This window comes from Anolis carolinensis, chromosome 1 (assembly GCF_035594765.1).
Source record: "Anolis carolinensis isolate JA03-04 chromosome 1, rAnoCar3.1.pri, whole genome shotgun sequence".
In the NCBI taxonomy this organism is placed as follows: domain Eukaryota; kingdom Metazoa; phylum Chordata; class Lepidosauria; order Squamata; family Dactyloidae; genus Anolis; species Anolis carolinensis.
The window spans coordinates 303,282,416-303,308,765 of record NC_085841.1 but is presented as its reverse complement, the minus strand read 5'-3'; the positions used below and the strand labels follow the sequence as shown (position 1 = coordinate 303,308,765).

The 26,350-nt window shown below is 39.4% G+C and overlaps 1 protein-coding gene across 3 annotated transcripts in view; it reads left to right on the top strand.

The window, feature by feature from the left end:
• lrp4 (LDL receptor related protein 4) overlaps nt 1–26,350 on the top strand; it is a 142,460-nt gene that overhangs the window by 80,271 nt on the left and 35,839 nt on the right. For 2 of the 3 annotated variants that reach the window (XM_008104902.3, XM_062963990.1), the window contains exons 3-18: nt 6,585–6,701; nt 8,078–8,191; nt 8,698–8,814; nt 12,216–12,344; nt 12,975–13,094; nt 13,224–13,349; nt 14,316–14,441; nt 14,771–14,905; nt 16,335–16,460; nt 17,726–17,956; nt 18,437–18,593; nt 20,189–20,406; nt 21,302–21,478; nt 22,866–22,991; nt 25,012–25,220; nt 25,847–25,928. In XM_008104902.3, coding sequence (XP_008103109.1) covers nt 6,585–6,701; nt 8,078–8,191; nt 8,698–8,814; nt 12,216–12,344; nt 12,975–13,094; nt 13,224–13,349; nt 14,316–14,441; nt 14,771–14,905; nt 16,335–16,460; nt 17,726–17,956; nt 18,437–18,593; nt 20,189–20,406; nt 21,302–21,478; nt 22,866–22,991; nt 25,012–25,220; nt 25,847–25,928 — 2,310 coding nt within the window. The remainder of the gene's footprint in view (nt 1–6,584; nt 6,702–8,077; nt 8,192–8,697; nt 8,815–12,215; nt 12,345–12,974; nt 13,095–13,223; nt 13,350–14,315; nt 14,442–14,770; nt 14,906–16,334; nt 16,461–17,725; nt 17,957–18,436; nt 18,594–20,188; nt 20,407–21,301; nt 21,479–22,865; nt 22,992–25,011; nt 25,221–25,846; nt 25,929–26,350) is intronic. The other variant, XM_003214616.4, reaches the window with a different exon arrangement.

Genomic DNA, 26,350 nt, shown 5'->3' with positions numbered 1-26,350 from the left:
TAGAAAACTTCCTTTTTGGGTCTAAATTGCCCGTAACATTTAGTGGAAATGCCCCCACACACATACCCTGGAAGACATTTTGGTTGAAACATGTTGTATTTTTTAATCCTTGGGATCTTACAGGTTGATATGACTTCTGTACCTCCCAGAGGTCATTCTGGGAGTATTTTGATGTACAATTTTCAAAAAACAAAATTAACCCTAGTGGAATAACAAAGACACCCATCGTGGTATAAAAGGATGAGACTCAAGATCAGGGGTCACTTTCTCTGCCTCCCAATCCTAAGTGTGAGCCCCAGTCCCATGTATTTTGAGGGAACTAAGCTAAAATCATGGCCGCTTTTCCACTATATTTATTCCAGGCTTAGAATTACACTTGGATACAAATAAAATCAAAATAATTTTATTGTAATGGATCACTGAAATAATATTGATTAGGCCTTGCTTTTCCCCTGTCTTTCCATGGCATTATATGCCTCATTGTTTACATGTCTATTCCATCCTACTTCCATATTCATTGCCATTTTTTAAACACAAGTCCTGAATTAAAATTTATCTTTAAATGTGGTGTGATAGATTTTAAAATTGAAAACAGCATCAGCAAAGTCTGAGAATTTCAGTTTGAAGGATAGCTGTGCATTAGGTGTACTAATAACACTTCAGTCCAGAAAGTGCAAGTCAGGATTTTTTTTCTCATATAATTTTAATTGCAAATATGTTAGGAATGGGGAAGGGTACAAGAGTGGATATAGAACAGGGGCATTTTTAACATCTTACATCCGTACCTTCTTCCATTGTTATCTAATTTTATACTTATTTATGGAATGCTTTTTGCACAAAAGAAATAAATTGTTATCTAATACAAAAAAAAGTTTCTATGCTTTTAAAAAAGAAAAGAGAAAAAACAGCATTTCTTTTCTAATCTAAAACAGAAAGATAGCAAAGTGGGTGTACAGCGTTTCTAAACAAAGGAGATAGAAAAGTTGAAAAATGGAAAACAAAAAGTCCTAAGTAATGCTTCCTACCCTGTCTCTGCTATCTTCTTCATAATCAAAAAATCTATTCCTTTTTTTCTCTCGTAAATATCTGGTAGATTAACTTTTTACCATCCCTTTGATATCATTAGGGATCCTGTTATTCTTGTCACTAACATCTCTATTTTTTCTTCTCTTGATATTCCTTCATCCCTGTACTACTAATTTTCCCTTGAGGCTATAGAAAACCCAATGTTTTCATTTTTTCTTATTTTAAATAGTCAATAAAAGGCTGCCATTCTTCTTCAAATTTGGAAGGATCTAGATTGTAGAAGCCTAGTCAATTTGTTGATCTCTGCCATATCCAACATTTTTGTAATCCATAAATCTTGGGTGGGAATTTCTTCTTGTTTCCAATAGTAAGCATAAACAACCCTTGCTGCAGGAGCCCCTGGTGGCACAATGGGTTAAACCCTTGTGCCAGCAAGACTGCTGACTGAAAGGCTGGTGGTTTGAATCCAGGTGAGCTCCCGTCTGTCAGCTCTAGCTCCCCATGCGGGGACATGAGAGAAGCCTTCCACAAGATGGTAAAACATCAAACATCCGGCCGTCCCCTGGGCAATGTCCTTGCAGACGGCCAGTTCTCTCACACCAGAAGTGACTTGCAGTTTCTCAAGTTGCTCCTGACACGGAAAAAAAAAACCCCTTGCTGCAATCACCATGTATAAAAAGAGATACTTTCTGAATTCTGATGAACAGATACTGAGTTCTACAAATGTTCCTTTACTGAAGGCACATTCTGAGTACTGTTCAGGGAGCTCTGCTGAAGATTTAGCAACATAGAGGATTCCAAATTGTACAGAAGCAAAGTATGTGGATATTATTTGCTGCTCTTTTTCTCCTTGTGCAACAGAGTTATGGGCGACATGTGTAACCAAGAGCGGATTCATTAAATTGGAACCTATTTCCTGTGGTTAGTAAATGATTTTCTTCAGTGATTCAGGCCCAGCCATATTGCTGAAGTGCTAAAGCAGTGTGCTATTTGTTATAATTGGCAGCATCGGCTGAGAAAGAAACAGACCTTTCTGAGAGGAAGAAATTTCTAGTAAAAAGACAGGAAGCTAGTAAGAAAGAGTAGCCTGTCTGCATAGAAAGACAGATCAAATACCGTATTTCTTGTGCTTTCATGCTGTACTTTTTAACAAACCTCTGGGATGGTTGTCACCATGGGAAGTTACAATAGTGCATTGGAAACAGTGCGGATCACATAATGCCACAATAAGAAGGCCTGAAACAAACCTCAGTGAACAGTTGGAAGTCCATAAGAAAGACGTGTCTTATCCAGAAATTTTAAGATGCTTTTTAGACTCAAACTTCTACATTGCTGTCTAGGGAATTCTGGGAAATTACAAAAACCAATTTTCAAAGTGAAGCAATCCAGAATTCTATTTCAGAGGAAGACTTCAGGAAGGCATGAAGACCCTAGTGCTACATCTTTATTCCCAGTCCTTAGGTATACCTCACAACCTCTGAGGATGCCTGCCATAGATGTGGGCGAAACGTCAGGAGAGAATACTTCTGGAACATGGCCATACAGCCCGGAAAACACACAACAACCCCTAGGTATATTGTCTCTTAACATAGAGAGTCCATTTAACTGTCATTGGGTGATAGATCTTAACCCAATTTTCTGTTAATTTGCTGAACTCTCCTTTTAAAGCCATTTCACACCATGAATGATCTTATCACATTTTGCAGCAATAAAGGTTCCCCAGCTTAATTTGATGTTATCTGGGGAAAAAAGTATCCACTTCTTTATTGACTGTCCTCCCAAGCTACTTCATTAAACCAATTGCCAGTTCTAGTATTATAAATGAGCAAAAATTATTCCTTATCCATTTTGTCCCAAGCCATTCATAAGTATACACTCTTAGTCATTTCTCTTTGTATTCATGTATGTATATATGTCTTTAACATCCCACTTTTCTCCCATACATGCATTTGCACTATGTTAAAATAAAACACAGTTAAGGCAATGGATAGTATAGAAAGTAAAAACAATTTAAGTAAAGAATAATATCAAATGTATAAATTTTAAAAACTGAAAGGCAATTAAAGCATAATCATGATAATAAAAATACAGCACACTCAATTTAAAAGGTCTTCTGCAAGGTTAACAAAGAGCTGTGCAAATAGAAAGATCTCTTAGGGAAGGAGCTAACCTAATCTCATATATACAAGCCTCATCCAGTGGAAGCATGAAGAAGGGGAACAAGTTTGCAGCAGCTTGTTTCCAGGTACAGTCTTTATGCATTAGGTCAGGGCGTGGTCAACAGCATGTAGGATGGGGTCCAAATATTGCCCAATAATGGTCCATGCTAGCATTTTGGCAAGATGGAAGTGGCGTCACATCGCTTCCTATTCATCACAATCCCATTCCCCTCTGCATGGATATTCTTTACCCTTTTGACTGACTGGGGGATGTTGGGAGTCACAGTCTTAACACATCTGAAAGGGTACCCAATCAGAGAAAGCTTTAGCATTGATTCCAGGTGGTTGGATGTTCAACATACCAGAAATCCTGGCTATCCTGAGTGACATTCCTAGCTTGCAAGGGAAATACCTTTCTTCCTGTCTCTCTTGTTAGTGCTGCATTCTTTTCCTCCTTCATTCCCTGTGTTTGGTGGCAAGGAAGAAGCCCAGCCGATGACAGTTGGAAGATAGCATCAATAGGCCAGGCTGAAAAGGAAAGAGTTCTGCAGTCACCATCTTCTTTGTCTTGGTCTCTTCTTTTTTCTTTCTTTCTTCTTTCTTGCTTTTCTCCCTTTCTTTTTATAAATAGTTGAATGAATGTCGTTCCTTTGGAGAACACACCTGTCAGGAGAAAAATCCTGTTACTCCCTTCTAGTCATAGTTGGCAGCCCTTGAAAGCATAGCCTCACACAAGGCTGAGAGTTTCTTTCATCCCTGAAAAGAAGGGTGGGTTGTGATTGATTTATGCTGTCCATTTGAATATCAGCCTTTTATAGGGATGGGAGTTTCAGTTTTTCTAAAGAGTTCTCTTTCTCTTTCTACATGAGATATATAATGCTGGCCTACTGTTGTTTGAAACTGCTGCTGTTTTATATAGTATACCATGAGTCTTTCCAGCCAAACAATTTACAGTGCATTAAAATGTTTTCTTATTGCCAGTTTGTTGCACAGGATTCATTTGCATGATTTCATTTAACTGAATGGATAAAAAATTGGGGTGGTGTTTCTGCTTTCAGCAGCCTGAAGTACAGCGTTCCCACATTGCTTTTGTGTATTACTGCTGTTATGGAGACACAAAAACTGTTTCAAAAAAGACATATCCTTCTGTTCTTTGATGTCCCTGCTCTCCTAAGCTGTGGTCCAAAGCCAGCACTCCTGAATTCACACAACAAAAGAAAGCTCATAAAAGCTTTTGCTTTCCAGTCACCCAGATCAGAGAATTACTTCTTTCTAATCTGTCATTCTTGAGAAATCAGGATTGTCTTTATATTCAGCATACAAATTTTTCTTGCAACAGGTGGCCAAATACCTGAATTTCTCCTGGTAGCTAAATAACTTATAGGTTCTTTTCTTCAGACCAGCATAGACTGTCCTATTGTCTGCAAAGTAATGACTGTCTTGATTATATTTGTTTGTTTGGTTAAATAAGAAAGGATGCCTCTGGGAAGATGAAGTAGAGGGGAGAATATGGACTTTGATGCCTTTATAGTTTAGAGCAGAGTTTCTCAATCTCTGCCCCTCCAGATATTTTGGACTTCGGCTACCACAATTCCTAACAGCTGGTAAGCTGGTTGGAATTTCTGGGAGCTGAAGTCCAGAACACTTGGAGGAGGAGTTTGAGAAACATTAGTTTTGAGCAGTGGTTCCCAACCTTTTTTTAAAAAAAAACAGGGACCACTTTGACCAGGGACCACTTTCCAACATTATACCAAAAGGGTAATGAATCAGTTGGTCAACTTTAGATTTGATTTGGTTATTTTGGGTGCTGATTCAGAAAATTGCATTGGATAAACCACATCAGTTAGTTTCTGATACAGAACATATGCCATCCAGTAGTCACCATCTGCTCGCCCACAGAAAACTATATTTAATAATCTAGAGCTATGGTCTATCCAAAGCAATTTTCTGAATCAACACCCCAAATAATCCCAGGAACAGGCCTAAAAATGAAGACACCAAGGTGCCCCCACTTTCAGGCGCCACATGGAATGGCTCTACTCAGGGGGAGGGAGGAGAAGCAGCAGTCAGGAGGCTTGTTGTGCTTTTCATCTGTAGTCAGCCTCACCCCTCCTGACATCCCCTTTGCCTCAGCACTATAAGAAGGTTTTGTGAGACCAATCATTCTCGTTGCAACGGTGTAGTAACGGCGAGGCTGCGGACCATATTTTAGTTCTTAGGAACCACTGGTGGTCCATGGACCACAAGTTGGGAACCACTGGTTTAGAGGATGGTGACTGTAAGGATTTGCATGAGACCTCCCCTTGTATTGGACTGGCTGTTTGAATTGAAGAAAACTGGAAAGTGACTGCTTTTCAGATGGATGCTATCTGCTTTGGGCCTATGAAGAAAATAAGCAAACATTATGAGGAAATGATAGGATGAAAATTTGAAGAGCTGGAGAGTAAATTTTTCTTGGAATCTTTTTGCAAAAATGTCATATTTCGGAGTACTGGATGTCGCCTAGGTATGTTTTTGTTGTTGCTCTTTACTTCCATATTTCAAGAGAATGAGTCTTCTCCATCGTTTCCTTACTCCTTTTAGTTGGGGAGGGGCCAGCATTCCTTATGTAGCAAAACCATAAGAACAGGAACAAGCTTGGGCTTGAGGATTATGTGCCTTACTCATGGGAAAAGTGAAACGTTTACCCCCACACTGCAATTGTATTTGTTTTCTGCTTTTGAAGTCATAATCTGATTTTGGATCCTCAGGACTGAGAGGTATGGCGAGGCTTTTCCATTTCCTGCCTTGGAACTTAGGCCATTCGCAGACACTGTGAAATCAATCTAATTTTACACTATTCTGTAGCAGGTTTACTTGTGGGTATCTGCGGAAAGACTGAATTACCCACCTTGTGTCCTTTGGTTGAAATGTTTTTAAAATCCTGGCACTGGAAAACATGTTTCAGTACAGAAGTACTGTGTGTGTAGATTGGAAAGAAAGTGAGAAATGTTTATCAGAGACACCCGGGACTCTAAATTACAGGGTTAAGTGTCCTTAAGTTCACTACAGCTCAAAATGAATACTCTTTTGTAAGGCACTGCTTCTTACTTACTTCCATGCTGCATTAGCATACTTTCAATTACATCTCCATCAATATTTGCTTGGTGTGATATATTAGCAAGGAGAGGAAAGAGGAAATCAGTTGGGTTTTTTAAAACATAATTCAGAGGATATTGCAGCCTTGTGTTTTCTTGGTGGTAGAAATTGAGCTTACTACTAACCTAAAATGTTGTAGTTGCTGTTGCTACTACATCACCACAACATTTTTTTCTTTTTTCCATCGCATATTTGTATCTTAATAAAGATATTAAAAATTCCCATTGTCCCTAACTTAATTTTCTTCTTCTTGCATTCCAGTGCTGCCAACTTGCTCTCCCCTGGATTTTCACTGTGACAACGGCAAATGTATTCGACGTTCATGGGTCTGCGATGGAGACAATGACTGTGAGGATGATTCTGATGAACAGGACTGCCGTAAGTCAAACCATGACAAGCCATTTATGCAGCATTGCTTTATTAGAACTAATCAAATGCTGCTGCTTTTGTCGCCATCATTATTGACTCTCCTTGGGAGTGTATGTATGACTAATCATTTGAGTAGATATCTGACTTGGTTGCAGTGCCTGAGAGCTGTTTTGCCAACGATAACATTCCAAGGCTAGAATAGTCTGGCCACAGTGATCCACACCTTTGTAACTTTTTATCTGGGCTTCCATAACGTGCTGTAGACATATAGATGTAGAGGCCTGAATTTATGAGGAATGGGTTCAGTCAGTTACTGAACAGTCTGCCAACTTGGGGGCATATTATAAAGCTATTATCCATGTGCCTATTCACTTTTGGATCTGCTTGTGGGCACTGGTGTTTCCTTGTAAGCCATAAAGCATAAAGTCCCAAATGCTTGCTGGAGATCCCTTCACAGTAGATATTAGCCTGGTTTCTGGGATTCTTGGAAGGGGCCTGTTCATGACTCTGCCTTTGGGCAGTGATTAGACAGCCATAACTTGAGCCTTTGTCATCGAGCTTCATTTTCTTTTCAGCCTCACATTTCATACATAACGTGAATAGCAAACTAACAAAATGCAAAACTGAAGAGAGATGTGAGGCTGGAGAGAGATGCAAATAAGCCCACAAAGAGCAATGAAATGGCACTTATGCAGGCTGGCACACATGCAGGCTCATTATACACAAATACAGGGATGCTAAAATCCAAAATGCAGAACACTTCCATTCCTATGACCTTGGATCAGGGATACACAACGTGAAACTACATTTCTCTAGTTCTAAAACAATTGCAATTAATATGAGATTTAATAATCCATAATATCGGAAACTGTCTGCTTGGATGGAAGTTCAGATGGAAGCAAGGACCATGTTTATAATTTCCTTGTGGGATGATATTGGGGTCTGCGTGTCCTTGCCTTGCGTGGGTACAGGTCCAAAAACTTACATTGGAGGATTCTGTTCATTTTTACTTTAATTCTTGTTATACATTAGCAGGTTTAGTTTAGTTTAAGGCCACAGTTTAAAAGTTGTGGCACTGTTCCCCTGAAAACATGGGAATGTGATTCACATCTCTTGCGATAAAGAAATTTAAACTTTAAATGTAAGATTTATTTTCCTTAGGGAGAATTTCCCCCTTGTTTTTGAAATGCTAATAGGCATAAGACAAAATCATAAGTGGCTAAATCCATCAGGAATCTAATTTCTGATCCTCACACCTTTAGGCATCGAACAGCCTCATCAATTGCAAAGCTCATTGTTTCCCAGGTTCTTAATATGTTATATGACACTCGGGTACTATGCACTGTTTTTGACTCATGTTCTCCTTGTGCTTTGTGATACAACAGCACCACGAGAGTGTGAAGAGGATGAATTTTCATGTCAGAATGGATACTGTATACGCAGCTTATGGCACTGTGATGGGGACAATGACTGTGGGGACAACAGTGATGAACAATGTGGTTAGTATTTGGACTGTGATTAGCTTTCTCTATTGAGCAACTTGATTTTCTTTCCCCCCCTCTTCTTATTTATTTATGGTGGAGGCTGCTTGTTTACATAGTTTCTCTTTCAAGCCACATTATTATTATTATTATTACTATTATTACTACTACTATTAAATTATCCCAATTCATAGTATTTATATCAGTGTATCTGATCAGTACATCAGTGTACCTGTGCTTTTTCATCTGTTTAGAAGTCCTGAAAATGCCTTCAAAAATAAAATTCCAGTGCATAATATTAGAAACATGTACATGTAATAGATTGATTTGGGAGCTAGGTGCTATGCTGGTCACGGGAATGTTGAGTGTTCTAGTCCAGAAAAGAAACATTCCCAAGCTCTGGTTTTCAGACACCCTTTCAAAGGTTATACGAGTGGAATCTGGTTCCCAGGAAGTTATATGGAGTGCATCAGCTGCTCAGAAGATGTAATTTCAGTTGAACTGTCTTTTGATCTGACTTGCAGATATGAGGAAATGCTCAGACAAAGAATTCCGCTGCAGTGATGGCAGCTGCATAGCTGAACATTGGTTTTGTGATGGCGACACAGATTGCAAGGATGGCTCAGATGAGGAGAACTGCCGTAAGTATCCTCTCTCCTTCAGTGTCTTCAACACCTCAGGCTTTATTTCTGCTGCCAACCAGAGCCTATATGCATATCAGGTATTATTAGCTTTTATGTAGTGTCTTATTGTGACTTCAGCCATGCTATGGTGTAACAGAGTACATAGATTAGTACTGCAAATCTGTTCAGGCACTGTGCCAACGTTATACTCATGAGTCCAAATCCTTGCGTGAAAATTGCATCACCCTCTCCTTCCTTTGATAACAGCATGTGTCTCTAAGCTTTGGAATGATAATGGAGATCAGTTCCTATAGCTGTAACCTCATACAACACCGTTCTATTCTTTCTGTCCTGAAAGAGTAATGTGTTATCTCACAGTAATATTTTAGAAGAATACAAATGGAGAAAGTTATATTAGAAGTTGAAAATCTACAAACATTTTAAAAGGAAATGCTGTGGGTAGAAACATTACAGAATCTGGTGTTTTGTTCAGAGACAATTTGTGTGTGTGTATGTGTGGCACAATTTCAGTTTCTCTTCATATTGGCCATTACTCTATAAAGTATTATGTGGTATATAGACTTAAATTGGAAATAAATATTGCCCAAACTATCATTATCTCAAAGCTTAGAAACAAATGCTGTGTGATCTTGGAAACATTTAAACCCCACCCCACCCCATTTTGTTTCTTGGAAGAAGGCAAATAAATATTTTCCAATCAAATCCACTCATGCCTTACTGCTCTTATCACTCTTAGTTGTCTGCAAGAGGGCTCTGTACTCCTAAATTTATGGGATTACTATGACAGCTGAACAGCTTGTATCTTTTAAAGTTAGTCTATTTGTTTTCTTGGCTCAATAAAAGCCCAACATATTACTTGGTTTGTATCTCCTTAGTATCTTTTGGCAGCTGGATACAGTTTCCCCTGTCTGTTTCCTGATTGTTGGGACTTTGAACCAGGCCTTGAGCAAAGATTTTTGTGAGCTTGAGAAAGTGGCTATAATAAAGTAAACTTTGAGACAGAAGATCAGCTTTTATTTGTGCTTGAAAATTCTTGGAGAAACTATCTTGAAGGATGATTTCCTGGGACTCGTCCCTCCATTCCCCCCCCCCCCCCCGCCCGTGTGTATTTAGATTATATTTTCCTGACCCCTCCGGACCGGTTGTTTAGGCATTTAAAAGTGTTTTGGAGTTAAATAAAGACATATTAGAGAAGCTGGTTTTATTGAAAGCACTTCAATCTGGTTTGCATATCTGCCTTGACTACCTTATCTGAGTCATAACTAGATTCGCTGTAAATCCGAGAACTCTCTTCTTTCTCCCCCACTTCTGTCTCAAGGGCATTTTGCAGAATTTGTTCTAGATAGGGTGAAACTTCAAAAGGGTTTGGTTTGTGGCCGGGCTTTTTTTAGGGGGAGGGAGAGAGGGAGAAAATCAGGCTTGCCAGTTCTTGAAGGGCAAGGGTGGGGGACAGGGGTGAGGGTGGGGTGCAGATGGAGAAGTTGTCTTTCATCTCTCCAGATAATGAGAGCTGGCAAACTGCCAAAGCTGGAGAGATTTTTTTGCTGGGAGGACACTCAAAGAAGAAAACAAAGTCATGCTTGCCTTTCCACTGGAGTTGTCTTCTCTGGCTGGTTATTAATGTATATACCTGTTTCTTGGGAGAGGAAGAATAATCTAACCTTGTAGGATGATGTGAGACTAATCATTTGTGTTTCTAAGATGCCTTTTCTGACTTCACCGTATACCTGACATCTCACATTTCAAAACATGGAGTGAATAGTTTCCCCTCACTTTGAAACTTTAATAGTCTCCCCTACTTTTCCTTTCCTCAACCTGCAAGATACTCGCTGTATGCTTGCTTGTATATAAAGATGAAGGAAATGCGTGGTCAGTGAGAGAAATGGGGGAGGAAAGTGAGTTGTCTTGACAATACATTAGACCCCTGAGTTGGCTGCTTATCTTTCCTGAGATCTGTTAGATTCACTTGCACATTTGTTGTAGCGATTTCACTTGTATTTCTTCCCAAAGTCTTTCTCTTTCTGCTTCATAATTCTGATGTTTCGATTCCTTGATTCTTCCATTCTTCCCATACACTTTATCGAACATAGAGAATTCTCCTCTTCTGTGCAGGTCTTCTTGGAGGGTTCTTTTCCATGCTCTAAAGAACTGTTTTGGGCAAAGAAAGTGTTATAAAATCATTGTTTTGGATTATACTGGGTCCTGCACAGGGTCACAGTGTGCTGGGAAGAATTTGCATGGGAAAAAGTGCTTGGTCTGACTTCAGGTTTCAGAAAAACAGTGGCCTTCAAAGGTCTGGCACTGTTTGCTGTGTCTTCTGCTAAAGAGCTTTGGCATCATTTAAGCCCTCAAGTTAGTTTTTGGTCTTTTGTAAGCACTACACATTGCTAACTCTTAGGCGTACACAGTTGTGCTTCTAGAAATGTGGGAAATTATTACTTAGTGCTGCCCTGAAGCTACTTTGGAGGTTAGCTTGCTCTTCAGGCCTATAGAGAATAGATTACCCTTGTACTTTGAACACATGAGAAGTGCTTGAATGTTTGTAGCATACATGTGACAGTTGCAGTTAGCACATGAGAAAAGAGTGGTGGATACGGACATGCATTAAATCCACAGAATTTTTTGTGTCTGCATGGTCACGCTCAGAGCATTTTAGCAGTTTGGCACTGCTGAAAAGTGCTATTGAACTACTCCACAATTGTGATTTTTCTCTCTCTAAACCTGGCATGTACATGGAGGGAGTCCTGGATACAATTTCCCTGTCCTGTGATTTCAGCATGTTAGATCTGTGTTTGATGCCATCCTGAATATATTTAGTCTGCCTACTATCAGCCTGCCTTTGATCCTAATAACTCACGGCTTCTTATCCATCAGTCAGATATCCTTATATATGAGCTAATATGACCTGAGTTTTGTTTTTCCAATAGATAGCACAGGCAAAACCTTCAAGAGTTGTTGAAGGATTCATTATTCATGGATTCCTGCACTTCTATGGATTCTTTATTCAGAAATAAAAAACATAATGTATAGCTTTCTGCTAATTACAGGACAAGAAGTCCAAATTGAGCATTCCCTATCCAAAATTCAGAAACCCGAAACACTCCAAAATTGTCCACAAGTGGCTGAGATAGTGACACTTTTGCTTTCTGATAGTTCAGTGTGGACAAACTTTGTTTCACTTTTATAAAATCATATTCAGTCTGTGTATAAGGTGAACATGAAACTTACAGGAATTTCCTCTCTGGACTTGGGTCTTGTCTTTAAAATATCTCATTACGCAAGGCAAGGGGTTGGACTGGATGATATCCAAACACTTCTGGTGCAAAGCATTTCAAATAAGGCAAACTATTGAATATTCTGGAGGGGTCACATTTTCACTTTGGTTGTTTGTTTTTTAGCATCAGATATTCCTGCAGCAACATGTAGCCTGGAGGAATTCCAGTGTGCATATGGCCGCTGCATCCTAGACATCTATCACTGCGATGGAGATGATGACTGTGGAGACTGGTCTGATGAATCTGACTGCTGTAAGTTATCCAGGGAAGGCATGGGCATATTGAATGGAAGCATTTCAGTTTCATAGCTAAGAAAATAAATCCAATATATGAGGTATCCTCAACCTTTGTTTTCAAAATGAGTGAACAAATTCCCCAAAACTAGCATAAATGTACTTTCAGTTATTCTATTTTACTTACTGGATTTTCTTGGAGTAGAATGATAAGGAAGTAAGGGACTTTGGTGCATTAAAATACAAGGATTATAATACAAAGGAACCAGTAGATGTCTAATGTCCATCCAGCTTTTGAAATCCCAGTATCGTGTTCCCAGTAGTTGTTGTGTGCCTTCATCAAGGCGACACTATCACAGTTTTTTCTGGGTGGAGAGTATGTAACTTTCCTATGGTCACCCAGTGAATTTTCATGGCTCCATTTTCGATATTCTGAGAAGGAATAGCGAAGAAATCATTTTGAGGGTTAAATCTATCTCCTGACATCCTCCCTAAAATTGGGACTGAATCGCTAGAACAACTTAGAATCAAAGATTTTATTTTTTTTGCAGTTCCTCCAGAGCATGTAATGAAAGGATTTGCGCTTGTTATTCTGATTTGTCTCAGTTGAGTACATGGATTACAACATGCCTGTCTCCTTTCTCTATAGCTTCCCACCAACCATGCCGCTCTGGGGAGTTCATGTGCAACAGTGGTTTGTGCATTAATGCTGGATGGAGATGTGATGGTGACTCTGACTGTGATGACCAATCAGATGAGAAGAACTGCAGTGAGTATCTTTGCAGGAGACTAGTGGGGATGAGGAGGAGAATATAGCTGATGGTATGAGAAAGTGGCTGAAAGAAACATGCGAAGCCAACATATCACTTTTACTGAACTCTCATTTTTATTTCTTCAGCCACATCAATGTGCACAGCTGACCAGTTCCGCTGTAAATCTGGCCGGTGCGTCCGCTCATCGTGGCGCTGTGATGGGGAAGATGATTGCTCTGATAATAGTGATGAGGAAAACTGTGAGGATACAGGTAAAAACTACAGCATTGTGCTTATTTCTATGCAACCTTCTTGTATTGAGATTGTGCTGTCAAATTTTTATACTTCCCAGAATTAGGAAGAGAGTTCCAGATTTTAGTTTCTCTTACCACAAGGGTGCAAATTGTATGGTCATCAAGATGTTGTTGGACTGAAGCTGTTGGCTGTGCTATTTAGGGCAGCTAGGTGTTGCAATTAAACAACTTCTGGAGGACCACACCTTAATCAACTCTACCTTTCCAGATAAGGCAATCTTTTAGGTCTTGATTCTCAGATCACTGATTTTGTCTGTCCACGCATAAAATGGAATCTCTCCCAAGGGATAGGGGTAGCAGGAAAAAGGGCATTAAAGGGTCAGAAAAACAAATTGCCCTAAGATAGTAATTTTTTTTCTATCCCTTCTAGTCAAGAGATTTTCACTGTTCTCTAGGGCAATATTATGGGTTCTCCATGGAGTATGGAATTCACCTCTTCAGAGGTTTGTTGATAGATTATTCTGTTGAATTCTGACTTTACAGATTATTACAGATGGTGAGCACTTCAATGTAGATATACATTTATAATCTCTTTGCCATACCAATACACTGTATATAATAAATTTTGCTGTAGAATTTTATGTTTAAAACACTCTTTCTTTTAAAAATGTTCAGGTGAAGATACAGTAAGTAAAACCAGAATAATAAACACTATTAAATAATGTAATCACTTTAAAAATAGTCGTCATGGCAAACAAAGCAAGCCTTCTTAACAAGTCATTCCTTTGGCATTCAGTGGAAATGGAAGGATATATCTGTATGTACTTGAAAGAGTATGTAACACATGAGCTTCATTAACAGGAATTTAGGTTTGTGTTTTACATACTAGATAAAGTTTTACTATTTTCTGATATGAGACTGCAAATGGCAACACACTAGATTACCAACCTTTAGTAGCACTAACTTTCTTTTTTCCCACTTTAGGGAGTCCCCAGTGTGCTCCTGACCAGTTTCTGTGTGGGAATGGGCGCTGCATTGGCCAGAGGAAGCTGTGCAATGGTGCAAATGACTGTGGAGATGGCAGTGATGAGAGTCCTGATCAAAACTGTCGTAAGTCTCACTTTGCAATGCACTGCATCCCAGTTACCATAACTGATTTGAAATTTAATCTGAGAGACACAAGAGCCTATAGGAAGAAATTCCACAGATGCCAGTAGTTGATGAGTGCTACAGCTGGAAAAGGGGGACTATAGTTGTTTTATGAAGAAGCCAATGTAGTTCTGCAAATTAAATAGGTGGGCTTCTTTCCACCCCTGCCCCTCTACCCCAGAACAACATGTCTGCTCAGGACTTTTGTTAGCTTTTAAATGTTAATTTAGCAAGTACCAGCTGAGTTTTTGGTTACTGCTCCATGGACGTTTGACCTGTCTATTTCACAGGTCCTCGAACTGGTGAGGAAAACTGTAATCTCAACAATGGAGGCTGTGCCCAGAAGTGCCAGATGACTCGAGGGACAGTGCAGTGTACATGCCACACAGGCTACAGGCTCCTGGAAGACGGCAGGTCATGTCAGGGTAAGCGGCTATAAAGTTTAGTCTTTCTGTTGGTAGAATCATTGGCAGCTACAATCAGAGGCACAGTGAGATTATGATTTATTCTCAGGTCCCTGACAAGGTCTGGCTACTATCTTAACAATGCTAGGGCCTGGATCTGAACAAGTGTAAAGTGAACTACACAGTTAATGTGGAGTGTTTTGAAATGCGCCTGTGCCGATCACCTACTAGATTTAAAGGATCATTCCATCTCGGCAGCTCCTAATGCTACCAGTCCATATAGATTGTTCACCTATTCCATCTACCCCCTCTAACTAATTTTTCATGACAAGAATGGAGGCGTAGTGGGAAAACACGGGAGAAATGCAAGTGAACTTCTTCCTTCATAAAATCTCTGAATGAAGAGCAGTGATGATGCAATGATCTTCTAGAACAGGCACGGGGCAAACTTCAGCCCTGCAGGTGTTTTGGACTTCAGTTCCTAAAAGCCTACCAGCTTTTAGGAACTGTGGGAGTTGAAGTCCAAAACACTTGGAGGGGCAAAGTTTGCCCATGCCTGTTCTAGAAGCTAGGGTTAGAAGGTCTGTGGAAGTATTTTCAGTGTGTGGAGAGCCAGGTTCACTTTCTCATTGAGCTGTGAAACTCACTTGAGTGACCTTGGCCTGTGTCATTCTCTTATCTGCCTCATCAACATCTCAGGGTTCTTGTAAGTATACACAGGCAATCCCTGAGTTACAAAAAACCGACTTACAAACAACTAAGTTAAGAACAGAGTGAGACAACAGTAAGTGAAAGAAACTTACCTCTAGGAAAGGGAATTTAACTTCTGAAAAAATAATCATAGGGAAAAGGAGTCTCCCCTGAAGCTTTATCACCGATTTTGTTTCCACAGCAAGTCAAATTTTTCAAAATCCAATTATCTTGGGGACAAAAAGTGAGGTGAAATCTTCTGAACAGGGGCACAGGCAGCAAAACAAACCCCACAGGGGTGTTAACCCTTCCCTATGCCTATACACACACACATATGACTGGAGTTACACTTAAAAATTGTATCTGTTCCGAATTACATACCTATCTTGATCGTAACTTGGGGATTGCCTGTAATGGGGAGGATTGTCCTAAGATAGCAGGGCAATCCTGTTGTTGGTGGGGAAGTGGGGTGTTATTGTAACTAACAAATAAGTGTGCTTTTAGAGTGTACTAAGCAGCATATCTGCAAGAAAGTGGAATTCCAAGGTGGGAACAGATGTCTCTTTTGTACTTTTAAATGAAATGCCTCACAACCTCTGAGGATGCCTGCCATAGATGTGGGCGAAACGTCAGGAGAGAATACTTGTAGAACATGGCCATACAGCCCAGAATACATACAACAACCCTGTGATCCCGGCCATGAAAGCCTTTGACAACACATTTAAATGAAAGTAACTCCCTTGTTCTTTTCCTGTTCCAGATGTGAATGAATGTGCAGAGGAAGGATACTGCAGCCAAGGATGCACCAACAGTGAGGGGGGGTTTCAGTGCTGGTGTGAGCAAGGCTATGAGCTTCGTCCAGACAAGCGCAGCTGTAAAGCACTAGGTAAAGAGTTTTTGTTCTTGTGGGCTAATGATTTTTCCTGACATTTTAGAATCAGCACAGAAGCCACTGCCGAGTCAGATGGGATATTGTTGGCTTTGCTTATGGGTTCAGTTGGTATGGAAGCCTTCATTATTGTTGCATCATGGACTAAATCAAGATGGGTCACCACTGAGGGTCTGGGGGTTGCAGTTTTCTTCTTCCCCAAGATATCAGTGAGTTGCAACAATCTTTTTTTTTTAAAAAATGGGAGTGACGAAATGGGCATGAGGTTTCAGTAATGTATTTTGCGCCTATAACAGATTGGACATTAAATCACTGTTGTTGTTACTGGATGTTTCTGGGGATGTGATTGGCCATAATAAGATGAAAATTGGTGTGTAAGTTAGAATGATGAGCTTATGGGCCTGCACTGAATCATGCACGTGCTTCACAGGTTGCACAGTTCCCAAGGTTGGACTAGATTCATGCTCTTTTCTTCTCTCCCCTGTTCCAAACTGCATGCTTATGGTGAAAATAGAGAATACAAATGATAAGCCAGCCTGAACAGGTGTGACATCAGCATTTTAGTAAGATTTAGGAAAATCCAGTGGAATGAATGTAAAGAAGGTCTCCTACCCAGATTGAGTAAAAGGAGAGTCCCCATCTTGCTGTATGCAGATGATACAGCCATCCTCTCCAGGTCCAGACCAGGGCTCCTACACCAACTTAGGAACTTTACAGAATATTGCGAAACAAACAAGCTAAATATAAATTTCAGCAAATCAAAAGTTCTGGTTTTTGAAAGTAAAGAAGCTATAACTAAATTAACATTCTATTTACTTGTTAAATGCTTGTTCTGATTCCTGAGAAGCCACAGGTCAATTTCCCAGCACTATTGAATACCAAGGGTTCTATCCAGCAAAATAAAGAGGATGTGAGGTTGGAACTGGTTTCACAAAGTTTAGAGAAAAAATTCTTTTGGATTACAACTAATAAATCTCCTTGCCAATATGACCAGTGGCCTTGGGGTAGAGGACTTTCTTGGTAATTTGTATCCAAAAAGTAATGTCTTAAAAAACATTTTTGAGCATGTTTTACAGACTGAAAATCCAAAATGACAATTATAGGAGTTATGTTTGTTAACATGAATGCTGTGTTGTGTGTTAACATTCATGTTCTATAGTATTTCTGTGTTGGCTTCCTATATATCAACTGAATCTGTGTTGCTGACATGGCGTGATAGTTGATCTGGCTGTCTCTTTTATTTTCCTGCTTGTGTCCTTCAGGGCCAGAGCCTGTGTTACTCTTTGCCAATCGGATCGATATCCGGCAGGTGTTACCCCATCGATCAGAATATACCCTACTTCTGAACAACCTAGAAAATGCCATTGCTCTTGATTTCCACCATAACAAGGAGTTAGTGTTCTGGTCTGATGTCACATTGGATCGGATTATGAGGGCGAACCTGAATGGTAGCAATGTGGAGGAGGTAGTGTCCACAGGACTGGAGAGTCCAGGTGAGCATCGCAAGGGGTCAGAATTCTTTACTCCATATATGAGGATAGGAAATGATGACCCCATAAGTCAACAAACTACAGCTTTTGCCGTCTTGTGTTGTGTCGACTGGGCAAGGGATAAAGAAGGATTCTTGTTCACATTTTCATTTAGTGCAGAGATGAGCAACTGTGATACTCAATGTCTTAACAGCCTAATAAACAAAGTGTTGGTAAGAAGTAAAATTCAACAAAAAAGGACTATAGTTTGTTCCCCACTACACTTTTGTAGAACAAAATATCTGTGTTATTTTTGCTTAATGGGATTCTGTTTCATAGCCTGCACTGGTCTTTTCTAACTTGGTGCCTACCGGGTATTGTTGTACTGGAAGGTCCATCATCCTCTCCTTGCATATTCAGTGCCATGGTTTTGTGGGATTTCTGGGGAGCATCAGGTTTGGAATGGCTAGCTTCTACTAATTCCCTTCTTTATATGGATTCTAGGTGGGCTGGCTGTTGACTGGATCCATGACAAGTTGTTTTGGACAGACTCTGGGACATCTCGCATTGAAGTGGCAAACCTGGACGGCACACACAGGAAGGTGCTTCTCTGGCAGAATCTAGAAAAACCCCGTGCCATTGCTCTTCATCCCATGGAGGGGTAAGTGAAAGACAGTCATTGGTCCCTATCTTAGCTTCTCTATTGAAATCTAGTGGGCTTAAGTTGGCCACATTCATTTGGCTGGATGCAGATTAGCTTTCCTACGAATAGATGTACTCCTGTTCTTGGAAAAGACTGAAATTCTGCTGAGGATGCTATTGAAAGAGTTGAAGAAGAGTAGATGATTTTCTCAGTTTCCCCTTTCCTTTGCAGCTCTCACACCACCGTCTCCCACACTGCTTTGTCAGTTAGCAATACAAAAACATGTTCACACCTTAGTGCTTACATAAGAAGATAATAGGTGGGGACGGGAATAGGAAGGGGACCAAACAATAATAGGGAAGGGGTTGGGGTGGGGGAGAGGACAGCAACTCCAGTCAGACATAAAGATATGTAAACAAATACCCAGAAGGAGGAAAAAAACAACCTCTCAAACAAATGACACCATAAAATACATTTACCCTTCACCCAACATATAACATACGAAATACCACCAAAAAGAGAGAAAGAAAGAAAAAAAGGAAAAGAAAAGAAGAAAGAAAAAAACCAAAAAAATAATGATAAAAGTGACTTCCATCTATTGTATGATGTTATAAGTAATGTTCTCTAATTGTATTTCTATATCCTATCTTGCTTTTTTCTTAAAAGTTGTCTCTGCCTCCTTATGGAAAAATTTTAATAAGTAATTTAAAGAGGCAGAGGAACGTTTGACAAAAATCACTTTTTTTCTTCCCTGCTTTGGGGCAGAATGCTATGTCAGGAACTCTGGATCCAAGCCATTGTTCTACGTAGTGAAGCTCTCCTTGGAGTCCCACTCTTTCAAGCAACTCTCATGGCTAGTGCAAATTATTTTGCTGTTGTTACTGGTGTGTAAAGTTTATAAAGTCAATAAACTTTATTTATATTAATTTTCTTTCTCCCCATGGGGACTCAAGGCAGCTTACTGTAACATGACTTAACAAAATAAATTTTAAAAACATGAAAACTACAAAAATTGAAAACAATTTAAAAACAATTAAATATATGTATCATGGATACAAGTTAAAATATAGCTAAGCTACAATAAAAAACACTTGTACCATTAAAATTACATTTAAAACTAAATATCCTCCACAACTCCCACCCATAACCTCCCCAGCAGTGTACACCTCATCCTTCCAGTGGTTCTCAAGCTGTAGGTCCCCAAATGTTTGACTCTCAGAAATCCTAACAGCTGGTAAACTGTCTGGGATTTCTGGGAGTTGAGAACCACTGCAAGTCTAACCAAAAGTAGTTTGGCAGAGGTGCTTGTTTGCACCTTGATGAAAAGCATTTTGAATTACTATCATTTTCCCGATTGTCTTTGCCTCTTTGACTTTATGTTGTAGTACTGGTTGTTTTTAACATCACTCCGTGCAGTCATGCCACCCATATGACCTAGGAGGTGACTACAGACAACACCGCCTCTTCAGCTTAGAAATGGAGATGAGCACCAACCCCCAGAGTCCACATACCAGACTTAATGTCAGGGGAAAACCTTTATGTACCTTACTTTTACTGGTTGTCTTACCAGCAGTGCTTTGAGCAACATGGATTTATTTTCTCTTTTCTAATAGCACCATCTACTGGACTGACTGGGGGAATACCCCTCGCATTGAATACTCAAATATGGATGGTTCCAATCGACGCATCATTGCTGACACTCATCTTTTCTGGCCAAATGGGCTAACTATTGACTATGCAGGGCATCGGATGTACTGGGTTGATGCCAAACATCATGTAATTGAGAGAGCTGACTTGGATGGACAGAACAGGAAGGCTGTTATTAGCCAAGGTGAGTTGTAGAAATTGAGGCTGTTGTTCCCCTGGAGAGCAGAGCTTGGCAGGCTGATTTTTAAAAGCAATGGGTTATCTTTGTAATAGTAGTGCACATTTTTGTTATTCATTTTAGTGTTGAAAAGATAAAGTTACTTGTTTCATTGGTAGTTATTTGTCAGTCGTTTTGCTGCAAACTGATAAGAGAGTAGCATCAGACTGGATCTGTTTTCAAACAGACAGCCATGTGAGTTTGTTTCAACATTTTAATAAGGGGAGGGTAACCACCTCTTTGAAACTGAGACTTCAGAGATGTTGATGAGGTGATACTTGTAGGTTTAATATTTCCCCACAGTGCGTCTGAAATAGTACCTTGGTGGCCATGAAAACCATAATAAAATAAAACAATGACAAAGGTGCTGCTAGATTCTCTTGTGTTACACCTTTTTGTGGAGTCAAAAATGGCACTGAAAGGCATGCAAGTTCTGGACCAAAAGTAACTTGTAAAACTAAACAGTAAAATCCACTTATTATACCAACAAAGTAATTATTCTTTTGTCCTTACTTTGAAGAGAAATGTTTTATACCATCATCTCCAACTCCTATTAATTCTAGGGAATTATATTACTTGTAACTCAATACTACAAAGCTTTGGTAGAAAAGCATTAGTCTGAAAGGAAAGGAAAGGAAAAGAGAAAAACTGCACATATACTGCGTGACCCCTGTATGCCTTGTGGGATTAATTGTACTAGGAAAAGGCAGCAATCACTGAGGGGATATATGGATGAGTTAAATCTTTTTATTAGGAAACATGCTCTGGGATGGAACTAGAAAACTCTTCAAGAAATTAAAGTTGTCTTGTCATCTCTGGAGCCTTGAAATAACTTAAGCATTTTACTGAACTTCTTCTGCAGGCCTTCCACACCCCTTTGCCATCACAGTTTTTGAAGATAGCCTTTACTGGACAGATTGGCATACTAAAAGTATAAACAGTGCCAACAAATTTACTGGCAAGAACCAGGAAATCATCCGCAATAAGCTTCACTTCCCCATGGATATCCATACATTGCACCCTCAACGTCAGCCAGCAGGTAATTTCAGAGCGAAAAGAGAGGTGATGACTTCTATCAACTGTTTAAGCAGAAAATGTTTTTCCACTCTCATACTGTTATAAAAGCATAGGGATGTTCAGTTACAAGGTGAGAAAATATTATATTCAGGTATGTTGTAATTAAGAAACACTTGCAGTATCTGTAGAGCTATGGCTGTGTTAACTTTCATTTTAAAAACTTCTTTTTCTATGTAAAAATAAGTTTGATAGTAAATTAGGAGTTAATTCTATGAAATGCCGGAAAACATTCCATGTTTACCTACTATATATTTCATAAGGGACTGAATCAATGTTCTACATATTTTGGCTAATTACTTGCTTTCTTGAATTTAATCAGATTTCCACCTTGAGTATATTGTTGTGCAGTTAAATAGAAGGAATGCCATCTTCATTTAGGCTGACTCCCCAGTAACTCTGCATAGGAACACAGTATTTTTGCTACTAGCAATTGACTATGAGTTCTTAAGCATGGTATGATGACATAATTTATTAGTATTATGAACCACATCCAGATAATCTTTTTCCGGAACTGATCCTGAGGAATGTAAAACCAATTATTACACCTATTAATTCCTCTCCTACTGCTAGCTGCATGACATCAGCAAAGAACAGCTCAAGTGTAAGGGTGACTTTTATTCTTCATGATGGGAGCTGCAGTGGCACAATTAGCTAAACTCTTGTACCAGCTAAACTGCTGACCTGAAGATTTGAAGGTTGGTGGTTCGAATCCTCAAGACAGGGTGAGCTCCCATCTGTAAGCTCCAGCTTTCATGCGGGGATATAAGAGAAGCCACCCACAGGATAGTAACACATTTGGGCATCCCCTGGGCAACGTCTGTAGATGGCCAATTCTCTCACACCAGAAGCGACTTGCAGTATATTATCCATTTGCTTCTGACACAATAAAAATATTTCTTCATGATTAACCATCTCAGTAATACTATATTCAGAGTCAGACACAACTAGATTTAATGTCAGGGCAAAACCTTTACTTTCACACACACACACACACACACACACACAACCAATATCCAAAGACAATGAAATACAAAGTATCTAACACATTAGGAAGCAGAAAAATTATTATAGAGCAAAAATTTAATTTGATTTAAAAATAACAATACTTTATTGAGCCTTGTCTCTTTAAAACATAAAAAAATAACTTTAGGGAGTATATTAGTGCCACATGTTTGCATTGTAGGAGTAGTATTTTCTGTGTATATTTACATGGACAGAAATAAATATTGATTAAAGAATCCCTTCCAAAGCAGGCCTCTTTGAGGCTCTGGCTGTTTTATCATGTATCTGCTAATGCCTGCCTCTGTCTTACTGGTTTCCTTATATGAGTTTGTTTTTGGCTATTTGAGCAGGGAGAAATCGTTGTGGATCTGACAATGGGGGCTGCACTCACCTGTGCCTACCAAACAACAAAGCATACACCTGCGCCTGCCCCACAGGTTTCCGAAAGACCAGCAGCCACACTTGTGCCCAGAGTAAGTGCAGTAAGAGGAGATAATTCATTTGCATGTATGTGTGCATTCAGACAGATAGAAAGTTCCAGAAAAGGATTACAAATGAAAATAAATCCCCAGGTCCATGTTGGGATTATTGGGAAGAGTGTTGGTAATATAGCTTTTGCTATTGTAATGTAAACTCGTGGCAGAGTTACATTTTAATATAAGAATAACATATGGTTGCATCACACAAAAACAGAATTATATGCTTGGAAAATATGTAGATGTCTGCCAGAAACATTCAGGGGCTGGACTACAAGGAATGTAGTTTGGGCTTTTTAATGTTATTGAGAAAAGTGTTGTACAAATATGCTGTGCAAATACAGTCAGTCCCTGACTTACAAACATAAAATTTACCAACAATTCATAGTTAAGAATTGGGGTGAGGCAACATGAAGAGAGAGAAATCTATCCCTAGGAAGAGAAATCCACTCCTGAAAGAGTTATCATGGGGAAAGGGTTCTCACCAATCCTTGTTTCCACAACATACCACATTTTTCAAAATCCAATATCACAGGGACAAAAAGTGAAGTGAAATTTTCTGAATGGAGACAGACAGCACAACAAACACCACAAGGGTGTTAACCCTTCACTATGCTGTCCACAGCTTTTATATATATTTGGCTGGAGTTATACTTAAAAATGTACCTGTTCTGACTTACATACAAATTCAACTTAAGAACAAACCTACATAACCTATCTTTTTCATAACTTGGGGACTACCTGTAGTCAAAACCTGGCAGAGGTTTATGTAACCATAAGAAGGTATGATACTAGAACTCAGGGCATCCAATGGAATTACGGTAATTGTCAGTAGATTCAACACCATAGCTTGAAAACATAACTTCTCCTCAACCAGTATTGAGGACACCCAAAGGGATGTACCATATATACTCATGTATAAGTCAAAGACAGGTTTTGAGGGTAAAATTAGAGATTTTGATATAAGTTGATTTCGATTCTGCAGAAAGAGGAAAGCACCAATGCCACCTTAGGGGTAGGGGCCCCTGATCACTGCTACCATTTAAAAGACATTCAAAAAGGCCAGAAGGAACATTGCAGTTCAGAGAGTATAGGATGTCAGTCCTTCTTTTTGGTTCTCCCAAGATAGGCCAAGCTCCCACCTTTTGCCGCTTTACTTAGAGAAGGAGATGGTTCCTTGTTTTGATAAGTGTTAAGGTACAGTACTGACATTGATCTATGGAGAATTCAACTTGGGTTTTTTGGGATCAATTTTTTAGAGATCAACTAAAAGTTCTAGAGTTATACATGAGTATATACACTATGTCTTCATTTAGTATATTCTTAACTTAAGGCATTGCCACAAGATGTATTGATGGCCACTAAATGAATTGGATTTTGAAAAGGGCTTGGATAAATCCAGTTAGGTTCATCAAGAGTTAACAACCATGGTAACTTCATGGGACCTCTAGCATTAGAGGCAGATTTTTCTGAAGAATTAACCATGGGAAAGGGCTGTTACATTCATGATATATCTGCGGCTTCTCAGAAGTATCTGATTGGCCATAGTTGAGAAGGTCCAGATGGGCCTTTGATCTAGTCCCGGATGGCTTTGTGTTGTTAGTTTTAAGTTGTATCAGTGCTTAACTGAAGAATTCTGACAGTTCTGGTCCAACAAAGTAACGTTTCCAGTTTCTAGTTTCTATTGAGTACAGACATTTCTGCCTCCTTGTTAGAAGGACAGAACTGCCTTTACCTTTATCTGTGTTCATTTCATTTAGGGATATGGTTTGGTTTCTCAGAAGGTGCTACCCATTATTCTCATCCCAAGAGCCCTTTCCAGTGATCCCATTTGTATTCTCTCTCCTATCAAACTGTACCATACTTGTTCTCCTTCCCCACTGTGGATTGGATAAATAAAGCCATATAGAGGGGCGTGAAAGTCACAGAGCTTAGATGTAACAGGATAATTTTTGTGTCTGTTACTATGTTGTTGAACTTAGAGAAATTAAAAGAAGACCTTTCGACCTTTGATCAGGTCTTGACAAGTTCCTGCTTTTTGCCCGAAGGATGGACATCCGTCGTATCAGCTTCGACACAGAAGACCTGTCTGATGATGTCATCCCCTTGGCTGATGTACGCAGTGCTGTGGCTCTGGACTGGGATGCAAAAGATGACTACGTCTATTGGACAGATGTCAGCACCGATTCCATTAGTCGAGCAAAATGGGATGGAACAGGCCAGGAGGTAATATTTCTTAGAATGGAGAGCCATTGCCATGGATTTGCATAAGTAGAATCATGTTCCTTCCGGGTCTAGATTTTGCCTAATTTTAATTATTCAAGAATTTAATTTCAATTAATTATCTTAATTTTTTGAGATGAGTACAGTGATCTATATGTAAACGGTTTCTATTTCACTATCTTCACCAATATTTTGTCACTGTAAAAATAAAACTAGTTCAACTATAAAGATTAGTCAGAGAGAAACATTACAAATAAATACACTGAAGGCAATAATTACAAATATATATATTTCAAAATCCATTATTTAATGTGTATATACTGTTTATCATCAAAACAGCCATATGATGACTTGTTATCTAGAACTTGGAAAAGTTTATTTATGAACTGTAACTTCCTGAATCCCCAAACCAGCATGACACACAGTCCAGAAAACTAATGTTTCCAAATTCTGCCTAGGCCTTAGTATTTAATTAGTTCTGACACCATCCCCCAGTTCTTTCATTCCCTCCCTCCAGAAGTGATTGCTGGTACAAGGTAGTGCAAACTGAAAAAGAATAAGCAGAGACTTCAGGGAATAAATATTTATTCTCTTACCAACAATTTTGTCTTGTTTTTATTTCTTGCCAGGTTGTGGCAGATAGCAGCTTGGAGAGCCCAGCTGGTCTGGCTATTGATTGGGTCACCAACAAGTTGTATTGGACAGATGCAGGTACTAAGCACTACAGAAGAATTTACTTGCTATATTAAAAAGTTAATTAGCCTAGGAAGATCATCTTCTGAATTCTAATTTGCTCATGCTGAAAATTCATATTGGGGAGAATGAATAATATCTCCCAACAGAATATGTGATGATCATGACTTTCATAAGGAAGAGAAAGTAGTTTTGTTTTCTGCTGCCCTGGAAACTAGGACTCGGAGCAGTAGGTTCAAATTAGAGGAAAGGAGATTCCACCTGAACATTAGGAAGAACTTCCTGACTGTAAGAGCTGTTCAGCAGTGGAACTCTCTGCCTCAGAGTGTGGTGAAAGCTCCTTGGAAGCTTTTAAACAGAGGCTGGATCGCCATCTGTCAGGGGTACTTTGACTGTGTTTTTCCTACAAAGCAGGGGTTGGAGTAGATGGCCCATGTGGT